Source organism: Mirounga leonina, unplaced genomic scaffold, assembly GCF_011800145.1.
Source record: "Mirounga leonina isolate KUSES-001 unplaced genomic scaffold, KU_Mleo_1.0 Mir_53, whole genome shotgun sequence".
Lineage (NCBI taxonomy): Eukaryota > Metazoa > Chordata > Mammalia > Carnivora > Phocidae > Mirounga > Mirounga leonina.
In genome coordinates this window covers 83,873,067-83,896,298 of record NW_023270807.1, presented here as the reverse complement: position 1 = coordinate 83,896,298, position 23,232 = coordinate 83,873,067, and the positions used below count along the sequence as shown (strand labels likewise).

The 23,232-nt window shown below is 38.0% G+C and overlaps 1 protein-coding gene across 4 annotated transcripts in view; it reads right to left on the bottom strand.

The window, feature by feature from the left end:
- Positions 1 to 23,232, bottom strand: part of AKAP7 (A-kinase anchoring protein 7) — a 177,101-nt gene that overhangs the window by 122,454 nt on the left and 31,415 nt on the right. For 2 of the 4 annotated variants that reach the window (XM_034990648.1, XM_034990649.1), the window contains 2 exons: positions 16,727 to 16,855; positions 1,955 to 2,094 (listed from right to left, as the gene is read on the bottom strand). In XM_034990648.1, the coding sequence (XP_034846539.1) occupies positions 1,955 to 2,094; positions 16,727 to 16,781 (195 nt within the window). In that variant the 5' untranslated portion in view covers positions 16,782 to 16,855. Of the gene's footprint in view, positions 1 to 1,954; positions 2,095 to 16,726; positions 16,856 to 23,004; positions 23,119 to 23,232 lie in introns of those variants that run through there. The other 2 variants (XM_034990647.1, XM_034990646.1) reach the window with 2 other exon arrangements.

Below are 23,232 nucleotides of genomic sequence, written 5' to 3'. Positions count from 1 at the left end.
TAAATAAATAAATAAATAAATAAATAAATAAATAAATAAATAAATAAATAAATAAATAAATAAAATTCTAAAACCTTGTATTGCTAGGTAATAGAAATTCTCTTTTTATGTATCTTCTCTCCCCAGCTAAACTGTGATTTCACAGACTAGAAATTTCCTGGAATGTATCAATAATATTTATTTTTTCTTTTGATATTTATTCATTTGATTTCAATTTCATTTGCTTTAAATCCTTTGCTTTAAAAATTCATTAGCATCCCCTAGAAACATTCTAGTTAAATAAGGGGAGAAACAAATGCAAAATGTGCCTAGTGTTAAAAAAAAAACCACAGACCCAAAATGGAGTCACATGTTAAAAGCCCCATGTCAGCCCACCCAAGACTTAACACCTAACCTAACTGCCCCCCTAGGAACATAACCAGTCCATAAGGAATTTCCTGGTCAGCACCTTCCATGGGAGGGTGACCTTACCTAAAACGATGGATTCTTTGCTAATAGTTTCCTTCTTTCCTCTCCCTCTCTACCTTTAAAACCCTTTCCTTTTCTGCAGCCTGATGGAGTACTTTTCTCTCTGCCACATGAGATATTGCCCAATTCATGACTTGTTCGATAAAGCCAACTGGATCTTCAAATTTACTCGGAATTTTTGTTGTTTAACACTAGTAAAAGAGATCATAGTCCACAATCAAATAGAAATTCCGATCTGCCTCTCAAATTGCACCAATATGTGAAAACAATCAATCTTCCAAGTGAGCTGTTCTTTCCTACCTCACCGCTCTAGCAGTTTTATTAGATACTGATACTATAGCTCTCAGCTACGTACAAGAGTTTCTTAGTTTGAGCCAATCGACTGGTCCCATTTCCTATTATTCATACCACATTAATTTTTCAGATTTTTAATAGATTTCTACCCAAGTTATCATGCAATATTAAATCAGCACAACAATGAGTAATTTTTAAAGAAACTGTGTTGCAATAATCATCGCCTTACACAGGACTAAGCAGCAAGAAATCTCACTTTACTTTCCTAGCAGAGATTTCAGAATCCTCTTTTTCTACCTGGTCACTACTCTCTGCTTCTGAAAGGCTCCCCCGTTGTGGCGAGCAAATGCTTAGAGAGAACCAAACTTGACATGCCATCTGGCAACACTTTTTAAAAGGCTTTTGCAAAATTATTATTTAAATATGGTTTTTTAAATAGTATTTCTCAAAATTACTGTTTAAATATATTCTATTGTTTAAATAGGATTATTTCTTATATAGCCCAACTAAAATGCCACCAGAGACACTTAAGGGCTGACAGCAAATGGGCTTACAAGCATTTAATGTATCTTAAATCTAATTTAAAATAAAACTTTATAGTAAAATAGTTTTTTTAAAAAAAAAATAACACCTCTTAGGCGCCTGGGTGGCTCAGTCGTTAAGCGTCTGCCTTCGGCTCAGGTCATGATCCCAGAGTCCTGGGATCGAGTCCCACATCGGGCTCCCTGCTCAGCGGGAAGCCTGCTTCTCCCTTTCCCACTCCCGCTGATTGTGTTCCCTCTCTCGCTGTCTCTCTCTGTCAAATAAATAAATAAAATCTTTAAAAAAAAAGAAAAGAAAAGAAAAAAATAACACCTCTAAAAAACAAAACAAATGAATAAACAAACAAAAAAGCAGAAACAAATCCGTACATACAAAGAACTGACGGCTGCCTGGGGGATGGGCAGAATGGGAGAAGGGGAGTGGGAGATACAGACTTCTAGTTATGGAATGAGTAAGTCACGGGGATGAAAGGCACAACATAGGGAATATAGTCAATGGTACTGTGATAGCGTTGTTTGGTGACAGATGGAAGCTACACCATCTGTGTGACAGTGAGCATAGCACAATATAGATCGTCAAATCACTATGCTGTAGAACTGAAACCAATGTAACATTTCATGTCAAATATACTTCAATTAAAAAAAAGCACCTCTTTGTTGGTGATCGGAATGGATAGGAAATAGTTGGGTTGATAATCTTTTTGCTTTTTTTTCCTCTTCTTTATTTGATCTTTACTGATCCGTTCATTTTCTTTACTTCTCTCCAAATTTGTGTGAGGTACATCAGTGACTAGAGGGAAAAAGTCAAACAATAATATGTCTGATGTATTTAAACAAAGATAACTTAGTCAAAAAAAAAAAAGGAAACAAGCACTACATAAGTAGCAATCATTCATAATAGTCATTTTGAAATCTAAAGCAGGAGCTAGAAAAGTATTCTGTAAAGGACCACAGAGCAAATATTTTAGGCTTTGCAGATCATATGGTCTTAGTCAACATGATATTGGTTATGTTCCTCGGGGGGGCAGTTAGGTTAGGTGTCGGCTAAGTCGGCTGTAGACAAACACAGAGGATAGGTATAGCTGTGTTCCAATAAAACTTTCTTTACAAAGCAGATAGTTAGCCAGATTTGGCCCACGATCTAAAGCGCAACTAACAACCATCCTCTCTCCTATGACACAATTTTTTTTTTCCCATCTTTGGGATCAACTCTAAGAGACCCCAGTGATCAACACACACAATGCCTTGGAAAGGACTGTGGGAAGTCTGAGCTCAACCAACAGCACACTGCCCGTGTGCCTACACAAGCCTGAACTCATTATACATGAGGAAACAGAAGCGCAGAAAAACTTTTAAAAACTGTTCAATGTCACAGAGTCAAATCTGGCATTTAGACCTTTTAACTTTCTCCTTCTGGTATGTTTTCTACTGGATCAAACTGCTTCTCTGTTGAAGTTCTGCAAAACCAAAGGGCAGAAGTAATTTTCCTTATTCTGTTGTTCTTAAAAAAATTTTTTTTTTATTTGTAAGTAATTTCTACACCCAATGGGGGGCTAAACTTACAACCCTGAGATCAAGAGTCACATGCTCCAGCAACTTATCCAGTCAGGCACCCCTACTGTTCTTTAAAATATTAAGAGTAGGGGCACCTGGCTGGCTCAGTCAGAGAAGCACGTGACTCGATCTTGGGATCATGAGTTCAAGGCCCACATTAAGTGTAGAGATTACTTAACAATAAATAAACTTTAAAAAGAATTCTAAAAAATAAAAAAAATTAAGAGTAAATAATGTTTAAATAAATGTCACAAATAGTATTTTAGTGCTAACTTCTAAGAAAATTAGTAGAGTATGTTTAAAACTTAAAAACTAAAGGTTTGTAGAAACAGACAGGAGTAACATACTCTAGGAGTAACATACACTTGTGACATCTAGAAGGTAGGGGTAAATTAAGAGCAAGGTAACCTGGGTAATAAGTCTAACTATATCATTATGAGTTAGGGCAAAATTATCTGGTATGTTTGTGCATCCACTTCACTACCATGTTTCTCAACAATATACCTGATGATTAATATGATTAAAATGATACATCTTCACAGAGAACATGTGTTTGAAATATAAATTATCATCAGCTTCTTGTATACATGTAAGCTAGTGAGAACTTTATAAATTCTATTGCTAAGAAAAAGTTTGCCGCATTCTCATCTGTATCATGAGCATCATTTGAATTGCTTCATATGATGCCATTGGGTTTTATTTCCCATGCAATTCTTTAAATATGGAAAATCAAATCAATATGTTGTCGAGCTGCTTGTAATTTTAGACATCTAAGAAACAGTCCTACATTTGATTGTAGTAACAAACTAAATCTACTTATTTTATTTTATTTTATTTTATTTTATTTTTAAGATTTTATTTATTTATTTGACAGAGAGAGAGGGACACAGCAAGAGAGAGAACACAAGCGGGGGAGTGGGAGAGGGAGAAGTAGGCTTCCTGCAGAGCAGGGAGCCTGATGTGGGGCTCGATCCCAGGACCCTGGGATCATGACCTGAGCTGAAGGCAGACACTTAACGACTGAGCCACCCAGGCACCCCTAAATCTACTAATTTTAAACAGAAGCCACAAAATATGCTAATAAAGTACCATATATATTTTAAAGCCACATCTGAATACATTTCTAGCCCACCTCCATCTGCTCTTAGTAAACTGGTACTCTAGAAATGGAAACCAATTTTAATATAGTCTGGATCAGAGTTTGTGGGTTGGAATCCTGTCCCCAGCCCCATTTACTAGCTGTGACATCTTCAGTTAGTCACAAGAACTCTCTTTACTTCAGTTTCCTCCTCCATAATTTGAGAATAATAATAGTAGCTACCTCACAGGGCCATTTTTTGAGTGAGTTAATACATGAAAGCTCTTAGACTACTTCCTGGTACAAATTAAGCACTATCATTAGCTATTATTAGATGTTACCCAGAGCCAAACAGAATTAGGGAGATAAATGTGTATCTGCTAACATCATTTAGAAGACTCCAAAAAGAAACGGAGATGAAGTGTGAACTACCCATTGTTTTTCATCATCCAGACCACTTGTACTCTCTATGATTATGGAAAATGAAGAACAATCTTGAGCAGTTTTTAAAAAATTAAAGATAACACTGAAAAATATTTCTAAAGCAAAACACCCACTTTTTAAGGTAAAATCACAAACTAATTCTAAATAAGTTCCCAGCATCCTTCCTATTATATCCAATTATCCAAATCCAGACACAGGGTTAACCCCAAGCAGCACTGGAAGCTGGGACAGTGAAGTTATCAACCTATGCCTATGTGGGGAAAGTAATCTATGAAAGGAAAAGCATGGGGAACAGCTGCTGGTGAGGCAACCAGTAATGTGTGTTTCAGCCCTGCAGAGGCAGCACTAGATGGTGAAAAGAGCAAAGACCCAAAGACAAGTCTTCCAACAAGCATCTTTCCATCAAATCACTTCATTTCCCTATCTGAGACTTAAAAAGTTGGCCAATCCATACAGAAGAGCTTATTCTAGGTCTGAGGCATAAAATATACCAGAAGAGCCTGGATCTTCAAAGACTCCTGGCACCATGTCAATTTGAAAGTCCCCTCACTGGCCAAAGACGGCACAATTACAGCATCATATAGAATAATAACTTCAATGGTGTGAAATATATCAGCTACGCTTAAATCCATCAGTTCATTATGATACTCAAAGGAAAAATTAAAAACAAAATTCACAGGTCACCTTTGGATTAGTCTGAAGAACTATTAATCTACAAACTTGGTGATAAAAGAGAAAAAAAAAATCAAGCATTTATCCTGCTTTTCCTTATAAGCAAAGAGTCATACAGGGAATCAAACAGTAAACTAAGGCAAAGTTCTTCTTCATAGAAATTTTCAGCTAGTAATTCAAAAAGGCAGAGTTAAAACATCATCATTTTGAAACTCTCAACAGAGTAATGGATCAACCCAAAGATTATCAATGGATGATCCATTAAATGGAAAGCTGATGGGGAATTTTAATGGGTACATCAAGTGACAAGATGGGAAGCCACTGATAAATCTTAACATCACAAAAAGGCAAGACAACCAAACATTATATGCCTCCTGACGTCACACAATAGGAAATTCATAGCATTTTTGCAGCTTTCTTGCCAATATTCCAAAACTTAATCGAGATTCCTTAATCTACCAGTTTACTGAAATACAAAGGACAGAGAAATACATTAAATGACCATAATATAGGTACATCAATACAGCCTGATTTCTTCAATAAACACACACACACACACACACACACAAACACACACACAAAGGGAGATCTATAGATGAAAAAAAAAAAATACTGAAGAGATTTGTCAATCAAATAAAATGTATAGATTTTGGTTCCTAATTCAAAACAGTTTTAAAAAAATTATGACACAGAGAAATGTGAATACTGACAGAATATTTGATGACATTAGGAATTACTCTTATTTTTTGTCACGGGATGGATATTTTGGATATACTTTTTTTTAAAATTCCTTATCTTTTAAAGACACATACTAAAGTATTTACAGATAAAATCTATCTGAAATATACTTCAAAATAATCCAGTGAGGAAGAGGTGATAAAGAGATGAGGCTCGGTCTAATATTCCACTTTTGAATACGCTTGAAAGTTTCCATAATTAAGTATTTTTTAAAAAACAAAAACAAAAACAAAAACTAGGGGCAGGTACAGGAGTGGGACAGCTAGATAATCTCTATCTAGAGTCTCTTCTAGTTACAGTTTTCTCTCATCTGTGATAAAGGTACTAATTTAACACCTGTACCAATTAGGACATTTCATGGTGAAATTAGATAAAAAATGGTGTCCAGCGGTGCCTGGCAAGCTGAGTTAGAAGAGCATGTGACTCCTGATCTTGGGGTCATGAGCTGAAGGCCCATGTTGGGTGTACAGATTACTAAAATAAATAAATAAATAACCTGAAGAAGAGGAAGATGAAGAAGAAGAGTGTCCAAATTAATAATACAGCTGATTTTATCACCTCTAGTTCATTTCAAAACTAATATAGTAGAAAGAGAATCCTGAACCTATAGTCTAGTTTTTCTTGTTTTTCTTTTTTTTTTCTTTTTTTAAGATTTTATTTATTTATTCATGAGAGACAGAATAGAGGCAGAGAGAGAAGCAGGCTCCCAAGGAGCAGAGAGCCCGATGCGGGACTCGATCCCAGGACCCTGGGATCATGACCTGAGCCGAAGGCAGACGCTTAACCATCTGAGCCACCCAGGCGCCCTGTTTTTCTTTTTTCAAACTGCTAGTATCAAACTACAAGTGGGTTATGAAATCAACTTAGAAGATAATCTAAAAGCACTTTTTAAAACCTGGAATGGAATGCAATGGGGTGGAAGGGAATGAAATGGAATAAATAGAATAGAAGAGTATTAGAATGCAGAACAGAATACTGCAGAATAGGGGCGCCTGGGTGGCTCAGTTGGTTAGGCGACTGCCTTTGGCTCAGGTCATGATCCTGGAGTCCCGGGATCGAGTCCCGCATTGGGCTCCCTGCTCGGCGGGGAGTCTGCTTCTCCCTCTGACCCTCCCCCCTCTCATGTGCTCTCTCTCTCAGTCTCTCCCTCTCAAATAAATAAATAAAATCTTTAAAAAAAAAAAAAAGAATACTGCAGAATAGGATAGAATACAAGCAGTATAGTCAGTACATTGTTTATGGCAGATATAAGTACTGCTCCATGTCCAGGTTTCTGCGTACACATGGGTATTGGGTGGCAATGTAAAATGTATCCTTAGTGTGAACTAAGACACTGAATCATTTCTGCTGTATTTTACTCAATATGAACAGACTTAAAAACATGGTATTTAGGAGACCATGAGGCTTTTAGCATTTTAAGTTGTTTTATACCTTATCTGTTTAAAACTAAAATGTTCTTCCTGTAGCGACTTATTTTTGCCATTTCAAACATTGCATAAGTCCATTTTACAGACATCCAGAGAAGGAAAACCATAATCTTGAAAGATAATAGTTAGAATTATATAAAAACTCTTAACAGTTCTGGTATCGGGGCACCTGGGTGGCTCAGTCTGTTGAGCCTTTGCCTTTGGCTCAAGTCATGATCACTGGGTCCCGGGATCGAGCCCCACATTGGGCTCCCTGCTCAGTGAGGAGCCTGCTTCTCCCTCTCCCTCTGCTCCTCTCCCTGCTTATACTCTCTCTCTGTCAAATTAATTAATTAATTTAATTTAAAAAAAACAATTCTGGTATCATGAGAATGACATAGTGTAAAATCCCAATTCAAATACAACCTCTTAAAAACAAACAAACAAACCTCTTGGTAAAAACAAAGACATACAGGGTTTTTCTAAATTCCCTTAGCTTTCTCTAATCTTATCCATAACTATTTAACTTTCTTTTCAATTGGATTATCTAAAATTTTCTTTTGTGGGGTGCCTGGCTGGCTCAGCTGGTATAATTTTAATTTATATGAAAACAATAATGAACAGTATTCATGTAATATCTAGTTTACAAATAAAAGCATTAAATATCAGTGATCACAGAAGCAAAACAGAGAACACTTTGGCCATGAGCCCTGGATCTTTCACTGGATTTTAGCTCATAACTTCATCTCATAAATTGAATTTATTACACTGTTAATTTTCATAATGATTTCAGTAACCATTGCAATGTGCTCTAATTAATCTCATCTTATCGATAAAAGCTACAATTTTGATCCATGCATTTTTTTTTATCCAAAGCACATGTCATTTTATGCAAATTATCTAATTTTTCCTTAAGTTTTATTCCTTCAAAAAAAACTACAAGAGAATGAATTATGGGAGAAATTACTTTAATTAGGCAGTCCATCTGTTATTGTTGGGTGATTGTTTTCACATTTCCTCTTAGCCAAAAGGCTGGGAACAAACTAGATTCTTTGTTTTGTTAAATCTTCTCTTTTCTCCTTGTTCTGTAAGCAGTCAAAATCTTTGAAGTAATCATTCTTTTTTTTTTTTTAAGATTTTATTTATTTATTTGACAGAGAGAGAGAGAGAAAGCACAAACGGGTAGGAGAGGGAGAAGCAGGCTCCCCACGGAGCAAGGAGCCCGATGCGGGGCTCAAACCCAGGACCCTGGGATCAGGACCTGACCTGAAGGCAGTCACTTAACAGACTGAGCCACCCAGGCGCCCCTGAAGTAATCATTCTTAAAACTCCTGAATTTATGACTTACAATATTATCTTCTCCATTTCATAGCATTATTACCCCTTATTGAGTAATCTTTAACAAATTGATAAAATTTTCTTTAAAAAATTTTACCTCCCTCATTTTCTCTGAGGATTAAATAAGAAAATATAAAGCAGTTAGCAATGTGCTGAAAGCATACAATAGTATTATTATAAAATATTGCTCTCAGGATGAAAATTTGTTTAAATATTTAATTTAGCAAGTATACTTAGGCAAAAAATTTTGGTGAGATTGATGAAACTTTACATGTATTAATAAGTTAAATCCTCCCAACTCCTGAAACAGCTACAATTATTATGCCAATTTTATAGATAATGAAATTGAGCCTAGACATTTGCTCAAAGGACACAATAAGAAAGTGAAGAAGCGGGGCACCTGGGTGGCTCAGTCGTTAAGCGTCTGCCTTCGGCTCAGGTCATGATCCCGGGGTCCTGGGATCGAGCCCCACACTGGGCTCCCTGCTCCGCAGGAAGCCTGCTTCTCCCTCTCCCACTCCCCCTGCTTGTGTTCCCTCTCTCGCTGTCTCTCTCTCTCTCTGTCAAATAAATAAATAAATAATCTTAAAAAAAAAATCTATAAAAAGAAAGTGAAGAAGCATGGTGCTGGAACACTGGACAGCTACACGCAAAAGAATGAAACTGGACCACTTTCTTACACCACACACAAAAATAAACTCAACTGGACTAAAGACCTAAATGTGAGACCTGAAACCATAAAACTAAAAGAAAACACGGGCAGTAATCACTTTGACATTGGCTTTAGCAACATTTTTCTAGATGCCTCCTCAGGCAAGGGAATCAAAAGCAAAAATAAACTATTGGGATCACACCAAAATAAAAAACTTTTGTACAGCAAAGGAAACCATCAACAAATGAAAAAAGCAATCCACTGAATGGGAGAATATATTCACAAAAGATATATCCAGTAAGGGGCTAATACCCAAAATATACAATGAACTTGTACAAATCAACACCAAAAAAAAAAAAAAAATTAAAACATGGGCAGAGGACCTGAAGAGACATTTTTCCAAAGACATACAGGTGACCAACAGACATGAAAAAATGCTCATCATCACTAATCATCAGGAAATTGCAGATCAAAACCACAATGAGATAATCACCTCACACCTGTCAGAAGGGCTAGAATCAAAATGACAAAAAAATAAGTGTTGGCAAGGATGTGAGAAAAAGGATCCCTCATGCGCTGTTGGTAGGAATGTAGACTGGTGCAACCATTGTGGAAAAGAGTTTGGAGGTTCCTTAAAAACTTAAAAATAGAAATACCATATGATCCACATGCAAAAGAATAAAGGGTGTTTATCCACTAGAGGGTGTTTATCCAAAGAAAATGAAAATGCTAATTTGAAAAATATATGCACCCTATGTTTATTGCAGCATTATTTACAATAGCAAAGATATGAAAACTACCCAAATGTCCATGGATACTTGAATGGATAAAGAAGATGTAGTATATATACACGATGGAATGTTACTCAGCCATATAAAAGAAGCCATGTGTGACAATGTGGATGGACCTAGAAGATATTATGCTAAGTGAATAAGTCAGACAGAGAAAGACAAATATCAGATGATTTTACTTACATGTGTAATGTAAAAAAACAAATGAACAAAGAAACAAAGGGAAAACAGATTCTTAAATACAGAGAACAAACAAACTTGCCAGAGGGGAGGGGAGGATGGGTGAAATAGGTAAAGGGGATTAAGAAGTACAAACTCCCAGTTATAAAATAAATAAGTCATGGAGTTGAAAAGTACAGCACAGGGAATAGAGTCAAAATATCGTAATTATGTTGTATGGTGACAGATGATGACTACATGTACTATGATGAGCAAAGAATAATATAGAGAATTGTTAAATCAGTATGTTGTATACATGAAAGTAATATAATGGTGTATGTTAATTATACTTCCAAAAAAAGCGTTTAAGTCTACTTATTTATTTAAGTAAGCTCTACACCCAATTTGGGGCTTGAACTCACAACCCTGAGATCAAGGGTTATATGCTCTTCCAACTGATCCAGTCAGATGACCCCAAAAAAAACTTTTTAAGAGAAAGTGTAAAACCCTGACAGTCTGACCCCACAGCCGTAGCTGTAACCACCACAGTTTAACACTATTAGGAAGTGCAGGAGTAACATTAGTGGACAGGATCAAAGAGGAATAAGTTTATCCAGCTCTCTATTTACTGAGTCAATGAAGCTTACATCTTTAAAAGCAAGTTTTTAAGCACATTTACAAATTCTAACTGTATTTTTTCTTTTCCATTTTTTTCAAATTTTTATTTATTTAACTAGTTAGTTAACATACAGTGCAATATTGGTTTCTGGAATAGGATTCAGTGGTTCATCACTTACATACAACACCCAGTGCTCATCATAACAGGTACCCTTCTTAATACCCATCACTCATCTAGCCCATCCCCCACCCACCTCCCTTCATCATCCCTCAGTTTGTTCTCCATAGTTAAGAGTCTCTGGGGCACCTGGGTAGCTCAGTCAGTTAAAACGTCTGACTCAGTGTCAGCTCAGGTCATGATCTCAGGGTCCTGGGACTGAGCCCCACGTTGGGCTCCCCACTCAGCAGGGAGTCTGCTTGTCCCTCTGCCCCTCCTCCTGCTTGTGTGCTCTCTCTCTCTCTCAAGTAAATAAAATCTTAAAAAAAGAGTCTCTTTTATGATTTGCCTCCCTCTCTTTTTTCCCCTCCCATATGTTCATCTGTTTTGCTTCTTAAATCCCACATATGAGTGGAATCATATGATATTCATCTTTCTCTGGCTTATTTCACCTAGCATAATACACTCTAGCTCTATCCACATTGTTACAAATGGCAAGACTTCATTCTTTTTGATGGTTGAGTAATATTCCATTGTGTGTGTGTGTTTATATGTATATGTATACATGTATATGTATATATATATATACACATCACATCTTCTTTATCCACGTATCAGTCAATGGACATTTGGGCTCTTTCCACAGTTTGGCTAATTGTATTTTTTCATAAAAAGAATAAAAAACACTCACAAAATTTGAAGATTAGACAAAGGAACCAAAAAATTACTCATGAACCCACTATCTTAACACAACCACTATGAATTCTGGGGACAGGTCACATAAAGTATTTATACAATTGTACACAAACACCCATACTTTTTTCCCCCATACTTTTTCACTTTGCATTTTAGGTAGGAAATATTTCTTGTAAGATAGTTTTCAGAAAAACTCTTTTCATAACATGTAATTTAAGGCACTAGTCTAACTTACTCACTCACTCCCTAATCTTGGACATTTGGGGGGTTTTCCAATATTTTTACTATTTAAAAGATGTTGTGACACATATATTGATGAATAATTTTTTTTTCTGCAAGTAAGACTATGTCCTTACGTTGGGAATCCCTGAGTCTGAACACTGCTTGAGACCCCAACAAACTCCATTCTAAAAGGACTTACAAAGTACACTGTCATAAGCAATGTAGACATGACATTAAAATCACTGAGTATTATTTTGAAAAGATATTGCCAATCTGGTAAGTTACAATCATATTTTAACATGCATCCTTTATACTTCTGAGGTTGGATAACTCTCCATATATTTATGTACTAACTGAATTTTATCTTCTATATCCTTTACCCAGCACCAATAGTACCTGTTACACAGCAGGCACTTAATAAATGTGTGTTGAATGAATTAATATATTCACTGGGCTTTTCCAATTTCTTATTTGTTTTTTTGTGTGTGTTTGTGTGTGTGTGTGTGTTTAAAGGAAAAAGATGTAAAACCTTTGTACTGAGACAAATATTTGCCTTAAGCCCCTTCATAAAAATCTGGAATATGTACTCCATGCTTCCCCAATCAGAGATGACACAGAACGTAATTTACCTTTTTTTTTAAGTTTATTTTTTTAGTAATCTGTACACCCAACATAGGGCTGAAACCCATGACCCTGAGATCAAGAGTCACATGCTCTTCTGACTGAGCCAGCTGGGCGCCCCTACTTCATCCTTTTTAAAAATTGATTCAGGAGGGGTGCCTGGCTGGCTCAGTCAGTAGAGCATGCAACTCTTGATCTCAGGAGTCGTGGGTTCAAGTCCCATGCTGGGTGTAGAGATTCCTTAAAAAAAAAAAAAAAAAAGCAGGGGCACCTGGGTGGCTCAGCAGGTTAAGCATTCAATTCTTGATTTCAAGACTCAAGTTACGATCTCAAGGTTGCAAGATCAAGCCCTGCATCAGGCATCATGCTCAGTAGGGAGTCTGCTTGGGATTCTCTCTCTCCCTCTCCCTCTCCCTCTGCCCTTCCCCCACTCGTACATGTGCACTCTCTCTCTCAAAAAATTAAATCTTTAAAAAAAAATAAGTTAAAATTCACTCAGGATAATCACTTACTGTACCAGATATTGACATTCAATCTTTATTTGATACATTTTTCTATTAAAAAAAAATCTTTTAGGGAAAGGCAGGTTTCATTTGATATTTTAAAATACTTAAGAGTTAAAGTACTTTTTAAAAAAATACAACTTAATGGTATTAGTTAATAAATAAGTAACAAAATAATAATCTCCCATATCTTTAAAATCTCTAATAATTACAAGGTTAGAATTCTGTATGAGGTAAAATAAGATTTATAACTTTGATATAAGACCTGAATTCCACACTTATGAAAGACATAGGAATAAAGAAAAAAAAACAACACTCAAATATTTTATTTTCAATCTTGATTTAAATGTAGCTTGATAGTTACGAACTATGATTCTCTCGAGAGAACTGAGGCAATTAAACTAAAGCTCTCCACAGATTTATACTCCATGGGAAGTACACTAAGCTATTCCTACCAGCAACAGAATGACTCTTCATTGTAAACTCTTGTTCAACTTTCAGAGGCAAGACTAACAGCAACTCTAAGCATTCCCTAGATGATTTGCTGGGTTTCTATATATGACACTTCCACCTTGTAAAAAGAACAGACCCATCCAGGCCCAGGTCAACAACTCATTAATGTTATATTTTCTCCCAGAACATGTTCAACCTATAAAGCCAGAACATGTGGCTCTTCAACATTTCTAAAAGATTTTCTTTCGCACATAAATTTGGATATTTTATTTCCAATGTGTGTATTTATATTATAGTATATATAATTCTAATACAACTTATATTTAATTCAACATAATATTCTAATACATTTTATATTCTTCTTTTTAAGTAGGCTCCACACTGGGCATGGAGCCCAATGTGGGGCTTGAACTCGTGACCCTGAGATCAAGACCTGAGCTGAGATTAGGAGTCAGTCAGATGCTTAACCAACTGAGCCAGCCAGGCACCCTGAATACATTTTATATTCTACCGTATAATTCTAGTAAAACAGTCTCTTCTCAAAAACAAAACTAACAAAAAACGTAAAGACCCATTTCAGCCAACCAAACCACAAGACACCTAATCATGACAGCACCCACACTAAAGGTACCACAGTTGGCAATGAAGACACTCTGAACCAAGCATTTGGGGAGGAGTTTTCTTACTGGCAAGGATTCTCCTTCCCACGATGTTCTTGTTAGCAGTACTTTCCTCATCGCTCTGCCAGAGTTTCTATCAGCAAGAATTTCTTGGCAGTAAACTCACAATTTCCACCCACCAAAGGAAACTGAAAGAACCAAAGGCAACAACCAGCAACTTGAGAATTTTAACGTTGTTGTCTACCACAGTCCAGTAAATTGATTAAATTTCCATGTTACTAAATGTAAGAGAAAGCCACATTAAGTCCATTCAAGCCACAAACCAGTTTTCCTGTGTTTTGGATACAAACACTATTACCCCGTCTATCTTAAGAGTTGACAACAAAACTCCCAGTTTCTGTGCATTTCTATAAAAATCTCCTTTCACAAAAACGAGTAATTTCAAGTTTGCAAAGAATTTTAGTATTTGTTTCTAGTGTCTTAGTAAATGCTATTATAAAAAGGAGAACAAGTTGCCCCCAAATAACTGAGGGATATGTTTCAAAGCTTTTGTAAATAGCATTTGTGCATTGTTTAACATTTTATTTTATTTTTTTTTTAAGATTTTTTATTTATTTATTTGAGAGAGAGAGACCGAGAGAGAGAGCACATGAGAGGGGGGAGGGTTGGGAGGGTCAGAGGGAGAAGCAGACTCCCCGCTGAGCAGGGAGCCCGATGCAGGACTCGATCCCGGGACTCCAGGATCATGACCTGAGCCACCCAGGCGCCCCGCATTGTTTAACATTTTAATTGCCCTCTTACACACATTACCTACTCTGATGTGTACAGCAACACTGTGAGGTAAACAAGAGGAACTTAACCACAGTTCACAGTTGAAAAGCCCAGCTCATACAGTTTAAGTGTCCAAGGTTACACAAGTAGAAAATGAAATAACCAAAACTCAGAACACAAGTTTTCTGTTTTTCTCATACCACACTGACTGTGTGTAAAGTGGAGCTCAGAATTTGAAATCTATCTTCCCACAAAAATAATATGGTACTTGGTGGTTTGGAGTCTAAACTAATCCACAAAGACCTCTTATTCACAAAGACTGAACTACTGAAAAGTAGTACAACGCTATACAGCTAAAAATGGATTTGTGCGGACTGACCTGAGCTCCTAACTTACACAGACAACACCTCTTTAGTAATAAATATAACCTATACCACAGAGAAAAGATCTTCTTGTATAAACGACTGGCCAATCTTCCCAATGCCCATCCTTTGAAGAAGGAGCTAGACCATTCAGAGCAAGAATGGAGTGCAGAGCCACAAACACATCCTCTTCCTTCTTTCTGGTCCCAGTGGCCATTGTTTCTCCCCACCAGTGGAGATAAAATACAGCAGCTTCGGAAATAGTGTTTGCTCTCTGGGATTCTTGCAGTAGTTCACTGTCAGTCCCAAGTAGAAGCTGTTTATTCAAACAGATAAGCTCTGTGTCAGGTGTGTTAAGTCCCAAGTCCCTAGAGCTGGCACAGTGAACAAGTTTTAGAGCACTCCAATGGGAATGATTCAGATTAGAATGGGGCTCAGGGGCAGGAAGGGTGGATGGGAGATGCCCATCACAGGCATGTAGGCACGGTTATTCAGGAAAATTCTTCTTTATTTTATACCCAAGTTAGAGAAAGTGATGAAATCAGAAAGAAGTGACTGCATTTTTTAGATATATTCATTTTATTTGCTCAAAATAAAAGAGGAATCTGTACTTGTCCATCACTCCATAGAAAATCCAGAGGATCAGTTAAGTACCAGGACAGTTAGTATAGAGGAAAGAACCTTGGAGAGCTCATACTTATCCACCAGGCATTCACTCCTATCAAACCCCCACGAAGGCCTTCCAGGACACCCACTACCCCCACATCCAGGCTACATGCCTCTCTGATACAGCCTCACCCCATGTAAGCCCACAGCATCATGTACAGCATTCATCTCATGAGATTATAGCTGTTCAAAGAAAGGACTAAAGAATCAGAAATCACAGATTCTGTAGGTAATTCTTTTCTTAAAAAAAAAAAAAAGATTTATTTATTTGAGAGAGAGAGCACACGCACAAAAAAGGGGGGGAAGGGCAGATGGAGAGGGAGAGACAGAATCTCAAGCAGATTCCACCAAGAGCAGAGCCCAAAGGGAGGCTTGATCCCACAACCATGGGATCATGACCTGAGCCAAAACCAAGAGTTTGACACTCAACCGAGCCACCCAGGTGCCCCTAAATAGTCTTTTCAATTATGTGAATTTAGCTAATTAACTTCTCTGAGTCTCATCTTTTTCTTAGATGAAGAGATGGAACTAATTTTTTTTTTCAAACTACCACCAGGCTTCATTGCTCAAAATGCAAGCTAAACACTGAGAGTAAATGAGGACCCCAAAAAGACAGAGTCTAGATCCATGGAGGCAGGAGTGGGACTGGTGGGATGTTCCTTGCAAGGCAGCACTCCACACTGGGGAAGACCAAACTAATTTCTTATGGATCCCCCAGTTATAGAACCCCATTCAAGATAAAACTATATCAAATCATAGCAAGGTTCTTCATAAGACTGCAAAGTAAGTGGCACAGAGTATATAGTCAATAAACATTTGTAGAATACATTGGTGTTTTTCCCTGTTTCTATTCACAAGTAACCTGGATAATAGGCAAATCTGTCTCATTTTCAGTACTTACTTCCACAATCTTTAATATCTATAGTGGCAAATGGCATGTCTATCAGAGAATCCATAGCATTAGCTTCAAATTCTTCTGACGTTTCTTTTTCTCTTGATACATTTTCACACTCACTGGAATGTATTCCTCCTTTATCAAAAAGAAAAATGTATTATTTAACTTATTTTTTAAAATTATATCCTAAACTAAAACAAGTCAACCAAATTCAATATAAATTAACATCTGTTGAGAAATGATACTTGTATTCCAATATATTGTAAAGCTATATAAACATTATTTATACCATATTCTACATTTCTACAAATGCACTTTTATGTAAAACAGCTTTAATAATTTTCTGAAGCACAGTATTCAACTTGGGGTTAGATGAACACTGAGTTAATCAACAATCCCTAAGATCTTTTATAGCTATTTTCTTAACTCTAAAACTACATTTTTTCCACATACTTTTGAAAACAAATCAACAAAGTTCTGTCAGTCTCCTTCACATTTTTAACAATATCATGTACGTGTTTTCATTTGTACAAGTTCTGACCTTTATTTTTTTCAATAAAGACTTTTAAATTTTTTCTCTCCATTATTCTATTAACATTGGAAATTCATAGCTCCAAATATGCATGGTTCTGAATATGCTTTCCTAGAAATTCAATGATTAAAAAGCAAAAGATTTTATAGTTCTCCTGACAGCCCTGAACTATTTGCTAATATTAAAGACATTTGTTAATATTAAAGCCACATTTCACATTTGGTCTCTGTTTTCTAGTTCTGGGTGGAACAATCATATACCTTGGGTGGAGGTTAAGGGAAAGAGGGTGTCTGTTCAAACTGATAAAATTGCTAAATGTATCAGTAGGTGGTCGTCCCAGTACCATTATTTTCCATGCTTTTATTGACAGAACACAAATGTTGTCTGAACTAGGACTGAACAAAATCTTGGGGTAATTGTATAATTTTTACCCTATGTATTTACTAAAGACTAATTTACCATTAAAGATATTAATGAAGTCATTTAATTCTTTCTGTTGTTGTAACCCTCTATTTCCAAATATAATACATAAACCACATTCCATTAAGAAGATGGCTTACAACATAAAACAACTATCATGAAAAGTAATAGTAAACATGTATACCAAAAAATCTAAATTTTTATTGCAATTTGAGTGATCTCTATTCTCACACACACCACACACATGCACACCACACACATGCACACGCACATTTTCTAGATAAAAGCAAAAAAAAATAGGGGTGCCTGGGTGGCTCAGTTGGTTAAGCGACTGCCTTTGGCTCAGGTCAGGATCCTGGAGTCCCTGGATCGAGTCCCGCATCGAGTCCCGCATCGGGCTCCCTGCTCGGCGGGGAGCCTGCTTCTCCCTCTGACCCTCCCCCATCTCATGTCCTCTCTCTCTCTCTCTCTCTGTCATTCTCTTTCTCAAATAAATAAATGAATAAAATATTTAAAAAAAAAAGCCAAAAAAATACAACAAAAAGATTTATATATAGTCATGTTTGATACCAAAACAAAGAAAAAAAGTAATAGTACATTCTTAATAATGATACTATTTATTTATCAAGTATGAGTGTCTGGCAAACAGTGTTCAATATTAATTTACTATGAGCCTAATCACAGACTTACAACTATTTGAAATATGTGAAAACAAGTAAATGTTTCCTCTCTATTTTTATGTCTGCACTGAAAAATATAAATGCAGTTTATACCTAAACAAAATACATCAATACATATCTTGTACCTTTGGCCACATAAAGAATCATCACTGACCATGAAGCCTACACTTGAAAAGGTAGCAACAAAGAGTATTTGGGCAGTTAAATATGCACAGAGCCGAATGAAAATCAGAACAAAATGAAATAAACCCAACTTTGGTTTTTCTCTATTGTATTCTTAATCTAAGAACTTATTGCTAAGTTCTGAAGATCTAATGTACAGCATGGTTACCGTAATTAATACTGTACTATATACCTGAAATGTGCTGAGAAAGTAGACCTTCAGCATTCTCACCAAAAAAAAAAAAAAGTAACTATGTGAGGTGATGGATGTTAATTAACTTGACTGTGGCAATCATCTCATAATATATACTTATAAAAAATCATCACACTGTACACTTTACATATATACAGTTTTATTTGTCAATTACATCTCAATAAAGCTGGGAGGAAAAAAAGAACTCAGTGATATGAAATTGGCCCATTAACACTGGCATTTCAATTGTAGCTCTCAAGTCCCTGTGCCCCTCAGAAACATACTGGATTCCTGGCAATACGCGGAATGGCCTAAGAGGCTGACTTCTGTGCTCTAACCACATACTGTGAAGGCAAAAGGAAGACTTGAACGGCATGATGAATTAAATCTTGCCATTTTTTAAATGAAAAAAGTTATTGAAATACTTTTAGTTTATCTTGAGCTCCATTAACCAACAGTTAGAGAACAAGTGCTCTGTGGATCACTCTGGCTATACCAAAAGCAGAATCAGGAAGGGACAATGGTCACTGGTGACAACAGTGGCATTTGGATAATGATGCAAGGCAAGCTGGCCTTATAAGAGAAAGGGTTTGGTACCAGAAATTAGGAGGCAGATATTCCAGTGTTGTGTGCTGCCACCTCACCAACTGTGTGATCCCAGGCAATTCATAGGAACTCTCCAGGCCCCACTACTATCTCCTCTTCTAGATGACATCGTTGTCCTGGTTAAAAATCTCTAAATCCTGGCTGCACTTTAGAATCACCTGGAGCTTTTTAAAATTACCAGTGTCTGGGTCCCACTCCAGGCCTATCAAATTGGAATCTCTGGACATCAGAGTAGCTGTGGGTATTTTCTCGAAGCCTCGCAGGGTGATTCTAATGTGCAATGGAAGTCAGAAAACCACTGCTCCCAAAGATCCCCCTTCATTTCTTCTGAACTTCAATCTTCACCAGACCAAGAGATTATGTTAAGAGTTGAGAATAATCAACTTAAAAGTAAAAACTCAGATCAGATGCTTCCTGTTAGGGAAAACTTTCCTGATTCCCAGCTCAGGGCTGAGTTAGGCAATCCCATCTCCTTCCCAGGACCTAGTGCTTCCTCCAGTCACAGGACAAATACATGCAGGCGTCCATTTGTCAGTCTTCTCCATCAGACACTAAGTTACAGCGATCATATAATCTACCACCCAAACTGGGACACCTGTGAAAGTGAAAGGGGGCACTTTTCATAATTACACCCCCATCGATAAGTACGGCCTCCCTAGTCTAAGTTCCTTAAGTGCCACGTCTTATCTTCATTTGATTCCTCAATGCCTAGTACAGTGTTCAGCTCACAGCTGGTGATCAATACATTTGTACTGCATGACTGGATGCAGGTAAGCACACATTTGAGAGTGGTTAATAATCACTCAAGTTACATTGTAGTACAGCTATGCCAATGCCCAAGAAAACTCATTCCTGGTGTTTAAATGGCAGCTTCAGCACATCACAGATTCTCATTTTCACAGGATGATGAAGGAAAGGTACTATTATCCCATTTGACATAAAAATAAAAGGTGAAGGATATTAGTACTTGCTCAGTATCATTCTCCATCTTGTCAAATAAAACATATATAAACTCTTGAATGCAATGTTACGTCAAAATCAACAGTCTAGAACTTGAAATACAAACTTTGTCCCATGAAACTACAGAATAATAGAAACAATTTTGTAGGTATGAATTATTAACTCAGAAAAAAGAGAATGCCACTCCCAAATCACTCTTCAAAAATTGCTGGTCATTCTCTAGCACAATGTTTCTCAACAGAGTTCAAATCTGGAAGCCTTCCTCCAGTTCTCTAAGCTCCACTGTTTGGGCGAAGGTGACAGACGGGATTGAAAGACATCCAGCGTAACTGCACTTTCTTTCTACAGAAGCTGGAAGTATGTTGCTTTTGAAAAACTGCCTTAAAATAACGGACTCTTAAATAAAGCATTTAAACCATAAAATGGTCATTTTGAGTACTAAAAATGTGGTCTAACTAGAGTCAAAATAAAATTCTATCTTTTGCACAAATCCAAATAAAACGACAGCTAACACTTAAGTATGTAGTAACAGTAGGCAGAGCTGGAAGCACGGTATAGATAATGACTCATTTAATCCATACAACCATGCTATCAGGGAGGTACTATTAACTTACTGATTTTACAGACTAGCCAATTAAGTAACTTGCCCGAGGTTACAGCAAAGTTTGGGGTTGGAATTTGAATCCTGTCACTCTACTGTCAAAACTTCTTTTTCTGGCCACACACCCCACTGCCTCTCAACATCCGTAGTTTATGGAGCTGTAAAGTGAGGGAATGCTTTCAGAAAACACTCTGAAGCTATGAAAATGTTCTTCTTACTAACATATCTGTATCTATCACATATGCTGACCCAGACTCACCACAGCTTTGTTTAAAGGAAAGTGGAACAACTTAAATGCCCAGTAACAGAGAAACAAATGAAGCATATTCACTCTAATGACAACTACAAATAATGGCTATAAAGACTGCAACAACCGAAAAAAGTTTATAACAAATACTGACTTTTTAAAAAGCAAATACAACATTGCATATCTTCTGTCATTACAATTATATAGACAAAGTCTAAAGGATATAAATTATTTCTAACGCTGACCTAGCTGTACTCAAAATATTTGTATTCTTCCTCATTCTGTTATTCCAATATTTTATTTATTTATTTATTTGACAGAGAGACACAGCGAGAGAGGGAACACAAGCAGGGAGAGTGGGAGAGGGAGAAGCAGGCTTCCCGCTGAGCAGAGAGCCCTATGTGGGGCTTGATCCCAGGACCCTGGGATCATGACCTGAGCCAAAGGCAGACGCTTAACGACTGAGCCACCCAGGCGCCCCTATTCCAATATTTTAAATAGAATATTACTTTTATAAAAAGAATTAATGCATTTAAAATATATTATAAAACCGTACATTAAGATATATGTGCACTTCAGCAAATGACTTTAAAGACAGGCCAACAGACGAAAAAAGGACAGTTTTGCTTTCTGTCACACAAAATGCAAGCTTCCTATTTGGATAATAAAATGTGACTTCATTAAGCAAGACTCTTCTGTTCACTCTACTAGGTATATCTGGGAGGTATGCTCCCCAAGAACCAATGGAAAGGGTCACTGCCGTCCATGCTAGTGAGGGCCTAGCCACTAAAAATAGCAGCATCTTACATCCAGATAAGTGTTGAGCTGTGTGATAATCAACAAGTCAGCTTTGGTTTCCTCCTCATAAAAAGAGAACAAAAATACAATCCACTACTAGAAAGAAATGGACTTAATACTGGGTGAAAAGGAACATAGGGAGACAGTAAACTCCAAAAACATCTTAAGCTTTGCCAACCCAGTATGAGTAAGGAAAAAGACCCAGATAATGCCACCAGTATCCTGAACTTCAAGGCCACACATGAAGCACAGAGCCAGGGTGTGGGTCTCCTTTCTCCCTGATAATCCCCCACCCACTCTCTACGCCCTCCGCACCCACCCACGAGTCTTAATCATTCCTTCCCATAATGATTGTACACCTATTTCTATTCGTTAACGGCTATCATGTAACACATTTTAACATTTTGAGGCTCTTTCTCTTTTTATGCGTTTATACTACAAAAAGTGTCTCGCAGATGAGCGTCTTTTCTCTAATTGGTTTTTGGTCTCTTTCACCCCAAGTCCAACCCCTCACTAGCTCCACCCACCAAGTTCCGTTCACAATAATGCTGACCTAAGCTGGAAATGAATTCTGGACCCTACTACAGATTTGGCGCCAGTTTAAAAGAGGTCATTTCCACACCTAGCATAAAATCCTAAATGAAACAGCGCGGTGGCTCAGACCTTTAAGGTCTGGGATAGACAACGAAAACCGAGACTTTTCTGGGTTTCACTGACCACACAAACACCATGGGGGGGGAGCTTGAAATTGGAACTGAAGGTCACAAGATCAGAAAGGGGGAAGCAAAAGTGAAACTCGGGGCAGGTCTGCACCCCTCGCCTCCCGCCACACCAAGAGCGCGCGCACTGGAACGCCGGGTTCCAAGCAGCTCGGAGGACGCCGGGTTGCACTAGGCTCCTCGGCGCGGCCCGGAGTCCCGCCGGCACTGACGGAGAGGAGACCCCGAGCGCGGAGGACGTGAGGTCGCGCTCCCCGCGCTCCCCGCGCTGGGGACGCCGGCGGGGCGGCGAGGCCCGGCCCTCCCCGAGGCTGAGCGCTGAGCCTCCGGCCGCCCCACCCGGCCCGCTCGGCAGCCCGGGCTCACCGGCTCCGGGGCGCTCCATGGCGGCGGCGCTAGCGGACAGCGCGTCTGGGCTGGCGGTGGCGGCGGCTGCCAAGCGCTGCGGCCCAGAGGTGGGCGCGAGGCGGAGGCGGAGACCGGGGCGGGGCCGGGGGCGCGCGGCCGGGGCGCGCGGCCGGGGCGGGGGGCGGTGGCCGCGGGGGGTGCCTCCGCCTCGCGCCCACCTCTGGGCCGCAGCGCTTGGCAGCCGCC